This window comes from Salmo salar, chromosome ssa18 (genome assembly GCF_905237065.1).
Source record: "Salmo salar chromosome ssa18, Ssal_v3.1, whole genome shotgun sequence".
Lineage (NCBI taxonomy): Eukaryota > Metazoa > Chordata > Actinopteri > Salmoniformes > Salmonidae > Salmo > Salmo salar.
In genome coordinates, this window is record NC_059459.1 from 16,053,808 (window position 1) to 16,068,040 (window position 14,233).

The following is a 14,233-nucleotide window of genomic DNA, read 5'->3' on the forward strand; positions in this document are numbered from 1 at the left end:
CTTTCAGATTTAATTGTGACCAGTATTTTGTACATAATTTGAAAACCAGTGGACTCACATTAGCTCCACATCAATTAATGATTGATCATAATGTAATCAAAGAGGAAAGTATAAAAACGTGCTGTAATGCTATAGCTAATCCTTGGTCCAGGGTGGGCTTTTATTTTGAAATACAGGATACCGGATGTTGTACACTTTACAGCTTGAAGTTCTTCCGCTTTCATTCACCCGCCAGCTACTTCAAAGCAAGCGAACTAACGAGTAAATGTTTGTTTTTACATTCGGGGTTTCCCTGATAAGTATTGATATCTAGCATTCATTTAATTGCCGTCATCATTTGACGGCAACAATGTTTCGTGGTTTTCACAATCCCGGAGAACTTCACCGGGGCCCTGCTCCCTTAGGCCACCCATCCCATGTACAGCCACCCGGTCCCAGCTACGGAGGGCCCTTTGGCCCGCCACCCCACGTTCCACTGCCTGGACACTTTCCTCCTGGATCTTGTCATCCTTTCTTACCTCCCGGATCGGGAAGTGAATACCTCCACAGGCCAATGAGGGAACATTATATCAATGTACGTAGCTAACGTTGTCAGCTAATGTGTTTCACAGCAAATCCATAGCTAGTCGATTTATTCTTTAGTTTGTTTTTTGATAAAATGTATTAATGCTTAAATAGGATACTGGTAGACATGGTGCACACAGCCAAAACACCATAATGTTAATGATTACAATGGTCAGTTATCTATTATGCTGATGTTTACATGTTGTTTGTACCTCAACCAGACTCCACACTGCAGCAGTTATTCCATTGACCGCAGCACAGTGATCAGTCTGGGTAGTCAACAGATTCTCCCACCAGACACACAGCATCTTCAGATGCCACAGTGGCCCACCAATCCTTTGGAATCATGCCAAAGAGACAAGAGGTGGGGAAATGTCAAGGTTCAAGAATTTTGTGATGCATAGCCTAGTTCACAACCTCTTTCAGCTATGACTGCTTGCAATGAACAGTAATTTAAACCGTTTTTACTTGTATTTCAGTGAGAACTTGACTGCTGGTGAAGAATTCCTCAGATGCCTTGCGGCTAATAAGCCAGTCCCTGACTTCCTCAAAGGAGTCAACCTGTTGGACGCAGGGAAGGTAGTCAAGGCACCAGGTGTACCAGAAGACCGGGGTTATGAGAGGCAGAGACTCCGGAGCAAATCTCGCAGTCCAGCGAAGGAAAGCAGGGGCAGGAGCAAGAGCCGAGCAAAGAGCCAGGTAAGAAGCAAGAGCCGGGCAAGAAGCAAGAGCTGTCCGCGCAGCAGAAGTCGTACCCGAGGGAAAAGCCGGGCAAGAAGCAGGAGTCGCAGTCGTGGAAAGAGCCAGGTCAGAAGCAAGAGCAAGGCTCGTAGTAGGAGCCGGAGCCGAGGGAAAAGTCGGGCAAGGAGCAAAAGCAGATCAAGGAGTAGGAGTCGCAGCTATGGAAAGAGCCGGGGCAGGTTGGACCATCATTCAGACCACAGGGACAAAAGGAGCCCCATTCGGAGCAGTAGCAGCAGGATCAGTAATCACTCCTCCGCACACAATGACCTGCTCGAGGGCCTGAAACGGGTTATGAACAGCAAGCAACTGGAGGACAGTATGCCTTCCATCAAGAATGCCATTCTCACAATACAGGTATGGTATGAGAAAGTCATGGGTTGTTATGGGGTATGTTTAGTTAATGATGTTCTACAAACATGGCGAGACCCATTTTTAAGTAATATTCTAATTCATATCTGCAGTGAAGACTAGACAATCTAACAAATGTAAAATCAAACCTCAAAACCCATTGATGTCTTTTATGTTTGTTCCATAGGCCAATAACTTTAGCAGAGATATCCAGAGCAACTGTCTTCCATGTGGACCAGTCTTGGCCAGCAGACAGGAATTTCTTCAAGCCTCAGATGGGCCTAAGCCAGTCAGCAGACAGGAGGAGACCGACAGCAATCTTCTCCCCCACGAGAGAGTGGGCTGTGACTTCTCCTGGCTGCAGGGCACCAGGGAGGTCTCACCTGTTCAGAAGCCGGAGGAGGTCGAGGATGAGGAGAACTTCCTCTATGGGAATGAGGATAACCAGTCAAAACAACGCCCTGCCACCCTGCCTTTTGCACAGTCCACATCCATTACCCAGCAGAGCGATGCAGAGATCTCCCCAGCAGGCCCACCCTACTATCAAAGCCAGCCTCTGTTCGGGAACCATGGTGAAGTCCAGGAGTTCAAGATGCCTCCTCAACCGGTCCAGTCTAGTGTGAGGCCTGAGCAGAGGGTGCAGCCTGTTCCTGCTCCTGATGTGAAGCCCACCCCCACTGTGAAGGAATGTGAGGAGTTCAAGGCCATGTTGAAGAACATTGGGCTGAATCTGGGCACATCAGAGATCAGTAAGATGATGGTCAAGCTGCAGCAACAGAAGGAGGGGAAGATGCCAGAGCAGAAGAGGGAGGAGAAAGTGCCATCACCAGCACCAGTGCTGCCTCTTCCTCTTGTAGTTGGGGCATCACAGGAGCCCAGACTGGCCTCGCCAGCACCCGGGGCAGCACTCGGGACAGCACCAATACGACAAGCATTGGAGTCATTACAGTTCATTATTAAAGGTTAGAGCAGTCATATATATATATATATGGCTCAGTTGGTAGAGCATGGTGTTTGCAATGCCAGGGTTGTGGGTTCGATTCCCACACGGGGCCAGTACAATTTTTTATTTTTAAAATATGAAATGTATGCATTCACTACTGTAAGTCGCTCTGGATAAGAGCGTCTGCTAAATGACTAAAATGTAAATGTATACACAGTGGGGCAAAAAAGTATTTAGTCAGCCACCAATTGTGCAAGTTCTCCCACTTAAAAAGATGAGGCCTGTAATTTTCATCATAGGTACACTTCAACTATGACAGACAAAATGAGGGAAAAAAATCCAGAAAAAATCACATTGTAGGATTTTTAATACGTTTATTTGCAAATTATGGTGGAAAATAAGTATTTGGTCAATAACAAAAGTTTATGTCAATACTTTGTTATATACCCTTTGTTGGCAATGACACAGGTCAAACGTTTTCTGTAAGTCTTCACAAGGTTTTCACACACTGTTGCTGGTATTTTGGCCCATTCCTCCATGCAGATCTCCTCTAGAGCAGTGATGTTTTGGGACTGTCGCTGGGCAACACGGACTTTCAACTCCCTCCAAAGATTTTCTATGGGGTTGAGATCTGGAGACTGGCTAGGCCACTCCAGGATCTTGAAATGCTTCTTACGAAGCCACTCCTTCATTGCCCGGGCGGTGTGTTTGGGATCATTGTCATGCTGAAAGACCCAGCCACATTTCATCTTCAATGCCCTTGCTGATGGAAGGTTTTCACTCAAAATCTGACCATACATGGCCCCATTCATTCTTTCCTTTACACGGATCAGTCGTCCTGGTCCCTTTGCAGAAAAACAGCCCCAAAGCATGATGTTTCCACCACCATGCTTCACAGTAGGTATGGTGTTCTTTGGATGCAACTCAGCATTCTTTGTCCTCCAAACACGACGAGTTGAGTTTTTACCAAAAAGTTATATTTTGGTTTCATCTGACCATATGACATTCTCCCAATCCTCTTCTGGATCATCCAAATGCTCTCTAGCAAACTTCAGAAGGGTCTGGACATGTACTGGCTTAAGCAGGGGGACACGTCTGGCACTGCAGGATTTGAGTCCCTGGCGGCGTAGTGTGTTACTGATGGTATGCTTTGTTACTTTGGTCCCAGCTCTCTGCAGGTCATTCACTAGGTCCCCCCGTGTGGTTCTGGGACTTTTGCTCACCGTTCTTGTGATCATTTTGACCCCACGGGGTGAGATATTGCGTGGAGCCCCAGATCGAGGGAGATTATCAGCGGTCTTGTATGTCTTCCATTTCCTAATAATTGCTCCCACAGTTGATTTCTTCAAACCAAGCTGCTTACCTATTGCAGATTCAATCTTCTCAGCCTGGTGCAGGTCTACAATTTTGTTTCTGGTGTCCTTTGACAGCTTTGGTCTTGGCCATAGTGGAGTTTGGAGTGTGACTGTTTGAGGTTGTGGACAGGTGTCTTTTATACTGATAACAAGTTCAAACAGGTGCCATTAATACAGGTAACGAGTGGAGGACAGAGGAGCCTCTTAAAGAAGAAGTTACAGGTTTGTGAGAGCCAGAAATCTTGCTTGTTTGTAGGTGACCAAATACTTATTTTCCACCATAATTTGCAAATAAATTCATAAAAAATCCTACAATGTGATTTTCTGGATTTCTTTTCTTATTTTGTCTGTCATAGTTGACGTGTACCTATGATGAAAATTACAGGCCTCTCTCATCTTTTTAAGTGGGAGAACTTGCACAATTGGTGGCTGACTAAATACTTTTTTGCCCCACTGTATATGCATACATACACAACCCATTCACTCTTGCAGGAAAAATGTTTATCTATACTGAACAAAAATATAAATGCAACAATTTCAATGATTTTACTCAGTTAAAGTTCATATAAGGAAATGTGTCAATTAAAATAAATTCATTACGCCCTAATCTATGGATTTCACATGACTGGCCAGGGGCGCAATCATGGCTGGGCCCGGGAGGGCATAGGCCCACCCACTTGGGAGCCAAGCCCACCCACTGGGGAGCCAGTCCCAGCCAATCAGAAAGTGTTTTTCCCCACAGAAGGGCTTTATTACAGACAGATATACTCCTCAGTTTCATCAGCTGTCTGGGTGGCTGGTCTCAGATGACCCCGCAGGTGAAGAAGCCGGATGTAGAGGTCCTGGATTGGTGTGGTTACATGTGGTCTGCGGTTGTGAGGCCCGTTGGCCCAAATTCTCTAAAGTGACATTGGAGGCAGCTTATGGCAGAGAAATTAACATTAAATTCTCTGGCAACAGCTCTGGTGGACATTCCTGCAGTCAGCATGCCAATTGCAAGCTCCCTCAAAACTTGACACATCTGTGGCATTGTGTTGTGTGACAAAACTGCACATTTTAGTGGCCTTTCATTGTCCCCAGCATCTGTGTAATGATCATGCTGTTTAATCAGCTTCTTGATATGCCACACCTGTCAGGTGGATGGATTATCTTGGCAAAGGAGAAATGCTCACTAACAGGGATGTAAACAAATGTATGCACCATTTTATTTTTATTTTAAGTAAGCATTTTGTGCATATAGAACATTTCTGGGATCTTTTATCTCAACTCATGAAACATGGGACCAACACTACATTTTTGTACAGTATATATTAATGATGCGACTAATTGCATTTATCTTCCTTTCTTTAGCAACAAGGGAGAAAAGGGCCAATAGTGATCCACATGATGGCAACCATTCCCAGAGGAATTCAGACAAACAGAAGGTCACATTTACTTGGCAGTGTCATTCCTATCGCACTCTTTTCTCTGAGACAAACCTCACTATTACTGATAATTACTCCTGATGTTTGTTGTTACAGCATGTTGTGATGTCTAAACTCGAAAACACTGCATTTTAACATTGTGATGAAATGGGACTTTCTAGAGCAAAGATGACGAGGAGAGTCAGAGGAGATCGAGACAGGACCAAATGAAAAGGAAAGACACTCTTGTGAAGGAACTGGAGGAATTGCTAAAGCAGGATGGTATACTATTGTTCATTATAGACCTGTCTTTCTACCCAGTCTTTCTCTATCTACATAATATAAATGACTGGTAGGCCGTCGTTGTAAATAAGAATTTGTTCCTAACTGACTTGCCTTGTTAAATATAAATAAATAAGCATTATTTTTGTTGCCGTCATTACTTGGTAATAGAATGACTCCTAAATGCCTGTTCATTCTTATATTATTCAGGGTCTACCTTTTTGATTCCGGTCATCGGGTTCTACTGTCAGAGGTGTGAGGAGTTCTTCGGAGACCTGACCACTGCTGAGGGCCATGCTGCAACCCACCGGCGGAATGAGCCTAGCATGGCAAGTACCTAGCTACATTCTCTCGCCCCACACAGTAACCCAACTGTATACACTGCGTTTACCAAAGAAACAGCGTAGTTACCATTGCATTGTTCAACCTAGGTCATCCCTCAGTATAAACTTTAGGTTTCTTTCCAGTCCACTTGTCTTCAGCATCAATAGAAAAGTCAAATTCCCCAAAAGATGTGGTATTATCATCCCAAACTGTATCAATAGAATTCTTAGCTACTTGTTTCACCTCGTCTATAGCAGCAGCATGGAGACAGACGACCTGGAGAGGACAGAAGACACCCTAGCCATTACATCGGGCACCCCCTGGCTCCAGAGCGGAGGGACCAGAGAGACCCAAGAGATCAGAGGTATCGCAAACTAGACGAGGGCCCAAAGGGTTACAGGAACGACAGGGAGAAGATCTACGTGAAAGAGGAACGACCTGGAAGCCCCAGGATAAAGATGACGGTGGTCCGCGGGCACACCCCACCAGGTCTGCAGAAGGCCAGGGGGAGAGAGGAGGGGAGGGTGGATAAGGGCTCTTGTGCTGCTTCCTCTGGCCCTGCCAGTGGGAAATATGATAGGGTCAAACTGGAGGAGGTGGAGACCAAAGGAAAGCCCAACGTGGAAGTATGTGACAAAGATAAAGGAGAAAGCAGTTCTAGCAGTGATGACGAGAAAGACAAATCTCCTAAAGGCAACAAAAAGAAAAAGAAGAAGGAGAAGAAGAAGAAGAAGAAGAAGAAGCAAAGGGGTTAGAAGTAATAGCTGCTGTACTGCATGTCCTGGTTTGATTGTACTGTATCTCTGGAGGACCTGGCCTTGGGTCATTGTTTGGCATCATTGCAGCTGTTTTCAGAAGTTGGTGCTTTTAACATTAGAAAGAAGCAGTGTTCCTCTGATTTGTTCTCTCCTTTTGGGGTTGTCTTTTTTTTCCAACAAACTGTGTTCCTCTGTTGTAGTGGATAACAGGACATTTTCATTGAATGCTGTTGGAGGACAGGACGTTCCAGGGTGCATATGCAGCATTTATGATGTCCAGAATCATTTTGCTGCCAGCTACTGATCCTATTGTTCAGACCTTTAGTTACTGTAGATGTGCATTAAATAACCCTCCTTATATTGGGCCATGTTTGTGTATATTTCACCCAGTACAACCTTGATTTAGTGCTTCAAGTACTATCAAATGTACTTTTGCCATTTAAAGGTCAACTGCCATTTGAAGCGTGTGCTGTCTTTCTTCCTAATGTTAAACCGTTGAGATGGAATTATTCTGTAATGAAGAAATTTTTATACATTGTCCTCTTATTTAGGTCTCAGCAATTGATGGCGCAAGGCTATTTGCAAGCGCACATGTGCTTGCCAAAGTCATTGGATCCTATCAGGATAGGAACAGTTGACATGTTTTTGTAAGGTGATCACTTTTTTTTTTTTGTCTGCTGTTGCTCACTCTCACTTCCTCTTTCTCACACACTAGGCATTTCCATTGATCCAGGTTTATTCGACAAAAGCAATGTCAGGGGAAAAAAATATTCTGCCGTGTAATAGAAACGGCAGATATAGGAGACATTTTAAAGCTCGACAACATTTTTATCCATTCGATAGGGTTCTATTTTTCTTTTGTTGAACTTTCTTTACTGCAACTAATGAGGGAAACTGTTTTCGAATAAATGTTGATTGTAAAATACTTTTGAAGGTACGCTGGGCATGTGATGTCATCACATAGCTATAGTCTCCACTCCTAAATGCCTACTGCTTGCAAAATAAGTTTTCTATTAAGCTAAATATGGAATTGTTTTAAGATGGTCATACCATGGATCATTTAGCAATTTGAATTTTATGACCCCTTTAGGTAATCAAAAATATTTAGTGATTTGATAAAATATTTCATTTCACCTCTATTACTCTAGCCCATAGAAACACATTGAATAACACAATAAATGTCATAAGACAGTCAGGGAATAAGGTTTTAAAGTGTCTGTCCTAGATATACGAAAGCTCAGGAAATAGTTTAGTTTAGAAAGTATTCATACCCCTTGATTTATTCCACATTTTGTTGTGCCTGAATTAAACAAAACTAAAAATAATTCTCACCCATCTACACACAATACCCCATAATGACAAAGTGAAAACATGTTTTTAGAAATGTGCAAATTTATTGAAAATTAAATATAGAAATGTCTCATTTACATACACTACCGTTCAAAAGTTTGGGGTCACTTAGAAATGTCCTTGTTTTTGAAAGAAAAGAAAAAAAAATGGTCCATTAAAATAACATCAAATTGATCAGAAATACAATGTAAAAATTGTTCATGTTGTAAATGACTATTGTAGCTGGAAACGGCAGATTTTTTATGAAATATCTACATAGGTGTACAGAGGCCCAGTATCAGCAGCCATCACACCTGTGTTCAAATGGCACGACTCCGGGATGCTGGCCTTCTAGGCAGAGTTCCTCTGTCCAGTGTCGGTTATTTTGCCCATCTTAATCTTTTATTTTTATTTGCCAGTCTGAGATATGGATTTTTCCTTGCATTTCTACCTAGAAAGCCAGTATCCCCGAGTCGCCTCTTCACTGTTGACATTGAGACCGGTGTTTTGCGGGTACTATTTAATGAAGCTGCCAGTTGAGGACTTGTGAGGTGTCTGTTTCTCAAACTAGACACTAATGTACTTGTCCTCTTGCTCAGTTGTGCACCGGGGCCTCCCACTCCTCTTTCTATTCTGGTTAGAGACAGTTTGCGCTGTTCTGCGAAGGGAGTAGTAGACAGCGTTGTACGAGATCTTCAGTTTCTTGGCAATTTCTCGCATGGAATAGCCTTCGTTTCTCAGAACAAGAATAGACTGACGAATTTCAGAAGAAAATACTTTGTTTCTGGCCATTTTGAGCCTGTAATCGAACCCACGAATGCTGATGATCCAGATACTCAACTAGTCTAAAGAAGGCCAGTTTTATTGCTTCTTTAATCAGAACAACTGTTTTCAGCTGTGCTAACATAATTGCAAAAGGGTTTTCTAATGATCAATTAGCCTTTTAAAATGATAAACTTGGATTAGCTAACAATGTGCCATTGGAACACAGGAGTGATTGTTGCTGATAATGGACCTATGTATGCCTATGTAGATATTCCATTAAAAATCTGCTGTTTCCAGCTACAATAGTCATTTACAACATTAACAATGTCTACACTGTATTTCTGATCAATTTGATGTTATTTTAATGGACAAAAATGTTGCTTTTCTTTTAAAAACAAGGACATTTCTAAGTGACCCTAAACGTTTGAACGGTGGTGCAAGTATTCACACCTGAGTCAAAAATATGTTTCTATTTAACCTTTATTTAATTAGGCAAGTCAATTAAGAACAAATTCTTATTTACAATGATGGCATAGCAAGAGGCAAAAGGCATCCTGCGGGGACGGGGCTGGGATTCAAATAGAAAATGTGGTACAAGAGACCTATGACAACAACATGTCAGTAACACATGACAACAACACGGTAGCAGCACATGGTAGCAACACAAACATAGTACAAACATTGTTAGTCACAGACAACAGGACAAAGGGCAAAAAGGTAGAGAACAATACATCACGTGTCCATAATTGAGTCTTTGAATGGAGAGATGGAGATAAAACTGTCCAGTTTGAGTGTTTTTTGCAGCTCGATCCAGTCGCTAGCTGCAGCGAACTGAATAGACGAGCGACCCAGGGATGTGTGTGCTTTGGGGACCTTTAACAGAATGTGACTGGCAGAACGGTTGTTGTATGTATCTCAGATAGGGGGGAGTTTTGTAAATAAGCGTCAACCATTTGGTCTTGAGTCAGGAATACAGAGATGGCCAGTTTAGAGTATAGAGTGCAGTGATGTGTCCTATAAGGAGCATTGGTGGCAAATCTGATGGCCGAATGGTAAAGAACATCTAGCACCCTTACCTGCCTTGAGAGCCTGCTGATCTATAAATTACGTCTTCGTAATCTAGCATGGGTAGGATGATCATCTGAATCAGGGTTAGTTTGGCAGCTGGGGTGAAAGATGAGCAATTACGATAGAGGAAACCAAGTCTAGATTTAACCTTAGCCTGTAACTTGGATATTTGCTGAGAGAAGGACACTGTACCGTTTAGCCATACTCCCAAGTACTTGTATGAGGAGACTACATTAAGCTCTAAACCCTCAGAGGTAGTAATCACACCAGTGGAGGGAGGGGCGGGGGGATTCTTCTTACCAAACCACATGACCTTTGTTTTGGAGGTGATCAGAACAAGGTTAGGCGGATGCATTGGATTTAGATGCAGCCCATACAAAAAAACAGATAGCTCTATCTTAAACCAAGGATTATGGATATACTGACAAGATACATGTCTCTCCGCCCGAACAATGGGAGTTCTTGTACAGTCGTGGCCAAAACTTTTGAGAATGACACAAATATACATTTTCTGCTGCCTCAGTTTGTATGATGGCAATTTGCATATACTCCAGAATGTTATGAAGAGTGATCAGGCAGGGCTGAAATACAGTGGAAATGTTTTTGGGGGATTCAGTTTATTTGCATGTCAAAGAGGGACTTTGCAATTAATTGCTGACATCATGTCAGTGATTATCTCGTTAACACAGGTGTGAGTGTTGACGAGGACAGGGCTGGATATCACTCCGTCATGCTGATTGTGTTCGAATAACAGACTGGAAGCTTCAAAAGGAGGGTGGTGCTTGGAATCATTGTTCTTCCTCTGTCAACCATTGTTACCTGCAAGGAAACATGTGCCGTCATCATTGCATTGCACAAAAAGGGCTTCACAGGCAAGGATATTGTTGCCAGTAAGATTGCACCTAAATCAACCATTTATTGGATCATCAAGAACTTCAAGGAGAGCGGTTCAATTGTTGTGAAGAAGGCTTCAGGGCGCCCAAAAAAGTCCAGCAAGAGCCAGGACCGTCTCCTAAAGTTGATTCAGCTGCGGGATCGGGGCACCACCAGTACAGAGCTTGCTCAGGAATGGCAGCAGGCAGGTGTGAGTGCATCTGCACGCACAGTGAGGTGAAGACTTTTGGAGGATGACCTGGTGTCAAGAAGGGCAGCAAAGAAGCCACTTCTCTCCAGGAAAAACATCAGGGACAGACTGATATTCTGCAAAAGGTACAGGGATTTTACTGCTGAGTACTGGGGTAAAGTAATTTTCTCTGATGAATCCCCTTTCCGATTGTTTGGGGCATCCGGAAAAAAGCTTGTCCGGAGAAGACAAGGTGAGCACTACCATCAGTCCTGTGTCATGCCAACAGTAAAGTATCCTGAGACCATTCATGTGTGGGGTTGCTTCTCAGCCAAGGGAGTGGGCTCACTCACAATTTTGCCCAAGAACACAGCCATGAATAAAGAATGGTTCCAACACATCCTCCGAGAACAACTTCTCCCAACCATCCAGGAACAGTTTGGTGACAGTTTTGGGTCCATGGCCAGGAAACTCCCCAGACCTTAATCCCATTGAGAACTTGTGGTCAATCCTCAAGAGGCGGGTGGACAAACAAAAACCCACAAATTCTGACAAACTCCAAGCATTGATTATGCAAGAATGGGCTGCCATCAGTCAGGATATGGCCCAGAAGTTAATTGACAGCATGCCAGGGCGGATTGCAGAGGTTTTGAAAAAGAAGGGTCAACACTGCAAATATTGACTCTTTGCATCAACTTCATGTATTTGTCAATAAAAGCCTTTGACACATATGAAATGCTTGTAATTATACTTCAGTACGCCATAGTAACATCGGACAAAAATATCTAAAGACACTGAAGCAGCAAACTTTGTGAAAATTAATATTTGTGTCATTGTCAAAACTTTTGGCCACGACTGTACACAAAGCGGCACGTCGGGCTGTCTAGCTCCCGGCTATCCTTTCTTTAGATTGGCGGATACATCTCATTATTGTAATCCTTTTTTGGTTGTTGACGACAACTGTCTGTATTCAATGGAGAGAGATGCTATGCTACTAGACTCATACCATGAATATGAATAGCCGTCTCAAGACAACTCCGATATAAAGTGTTTTTTCTCAAAGTTGGCGGGATGTCACGTGTCCTACTTATATCAGTACTCTCATAACTTAAGCATTCCGAAACTTCTATTCGATCAAATAAACCTCACGTAGCAAATAAACCACAAATGTATGTTGACCAAATTCAAACACTCATTGACCTCCATACAAATACTGTTTGCTTGGTGGGCGAAACAACAACAAAAAACACCTGCTGGAGGAAGACAGATTTTCAGACGAGTTGGGCGTCTCTTCCTCTGCTTAAACTGATTTTCTTTGTTTTTAATGTTCATTAGATTAATGCACGGGTGAGTCAATAGACTCATAAGGGTTAACTATTTTGTGTCGATAAAAACAGCTGGATGTAATGGCGTCACACCTAAAAAATATATATTTTCGCATAAACCTACAGTCAAATAAAAATGTTGTGTTTGAAGTGTTTCCATTACTCATTAAGGCAAATTGCACATTAATAAATTGATGACAGTCTGTATGCCCTCCCACCTATCTTTTTCATGTCTCAGGTAGCCTGTAAAAGTCAACATGAATAGAATGCAATAATTTACTAAGATTTGCCAGATTCAAATAATTCTCATGTGCCAATGTATTGCCATGGTCTGTGCCATGGTGAAACTTGCACTCCTGTAGATCTGAAATAATTGGATGGTGAAACTTGCAGTGGTGTGTTTTCATGGATGCCAAGGGAAGCCAGGCTTCCCCTCCAAATGTACCAATAAAAAATACAAATCTCTGGGTTTCATAGTTTTCCTTCAATTCCCAAGAGGCTGAATGTATCTCACCGAAGAATGCATCCGAGCGAGCGAAACAGCACCCCTCTGTCTCTGTATGTGTAGCCCATCTATCTGATGCTTTTTGGTCAAAAAGAATATATTGTTGCCGCCCGTAGCATTTGACCTCCCTTGATAAAAAAATGATACATTAATAGCCAATCAGCGTTGCTCTAAACTGAGTGAGCTCAACTGAATGGTCCTGGCGCATCCAAAAAAGTGTCAAGGGAAGACAGTTTGGATTTGGCTTCACACCAAAAAGTAAAATTGTTGCTTCTAGTAGTAGTATTGTCCTCCGGTGACTAGCTAGCTAGCTAAAATTGTCCCTTTCCTAAATTAGTCATCAACGGAGACAGGGATTTGGACTTGTGGTTTTATTTAATTCTCTATAGTGGCCAATGATTATAATGGCGATTCTGATCCAACCGTAAATTCATACATTGTGCCTCTGGCCTGAGAGGATGGAAGTTCAATATGTATCTAGATGTAGAAGGCTAATGTTAACTAGCGGGCTAATCGTTGCCCATGAAAGGAAGTTAGGCTAGTGAGCAAGCATTTTAGCCAAGTAGCCTAGGACAACAAAAACTAAAAGCTTGTATTTCGGCAACATGAAAGAGAGGGTGGCATTGGCGTTTCTCTCCAAGTAGGTTGAGTCAACATGTTATTAATATTTATGCACAAACACACACACACATAGAAATCCGTACCATGCTGTGGCAATTTTAGCATGTAAATCTTGGTGGTGCTATCTCCCCCTTTTTTTGTTGTTGACACATGCCAGCTATGACACTACACAACATAATACTAAACAATACATTAATTGGACTATAATGGTGACAAACGATGCCCACAAACTGTTAGGGCCTACATAAAGCTGTACCAACAGCAGAGCTTTCCTTCAGCACCATAGAGTGAATCCTTACCACCGCTACACCTTGCTATCAGCGGAGCCTTGTCTGGCAGAAAAACAGTTAATTCAGCCTCATTTACTGCCTTTTTAAAAAAACATAGCTTACAGTATTCTCCCGGTACACCAAGTCAGAACTGTAGGATAAATAAAGGGGGCATATAAGCAGACAATATTCGCTGATTACATTTCTCTCAAGACAACTGGGAACACGAAAAAAAAACTATGTTGAATCATGACGTCAGTGATTTCAGGTCGGAGCTCTAGAAAGAGGCATGAGTACCCGAGTTGGAATTCCGAGTTGGATGACCTTCAAAACGTAATTTTTCCAGTCAGAGCTCGTTTTTTCAGAGTTCCCAGTTGTCTTGAACACTGAAGTCTGAGATATCCCACTTCCTGAGTTTCCAGTTGTTTTGAAAGTGGCAAACATCATGCTGGATTGACAGCATGGCCAATGTATTCAACCTTTTCTAGCCCATGGCATGTGAATGTTTATCATTTTAAGCTTGGAAAAGAGACCCATAAACCCAGACTTGGACCACACACCCACTCC

At 42.7% G+C, this 14,233-nt stretch overlaps 1 protein-coding gene across 1 annotated transcript; it reads left to right on the forward strand.

Moving 5' to 3' along the window:
• The first annotated feature begins 182 nt into the window (after nucleotides 1–182).
• Nucleotides 183–7,183, forward strand: si:ch211-195b21.5 (serine/arginine repetitive matrix protein 1). Its single transcript, XM_014154527.2, has 8 exons — nucleotides 183–574; nucleotides 786–928; nucleotides 1,044–1,662; nucleotides 1,844–2,618; nucleotides 5,305–5,378; nucleotides 5,540–5,639; nucleotides 5,850–5,968; nucleotides 6,218–7,183. The coding sequence occupies exons 1-8, from the start codon at nucleotides 350–352 to the stop codon at nucleotides 6,716–6,718; spliced, it is 2,556 nt and encodes an 851-aa protein (XP_014010002.1). The 5' UTR covers nucleotides 183–349; the 3' UTR covers nucleotides 6,719–7,183.
• The last annotated feature ends 7,050 nt before the right edge of the window (nucleotides 7,184–14,233 follow it).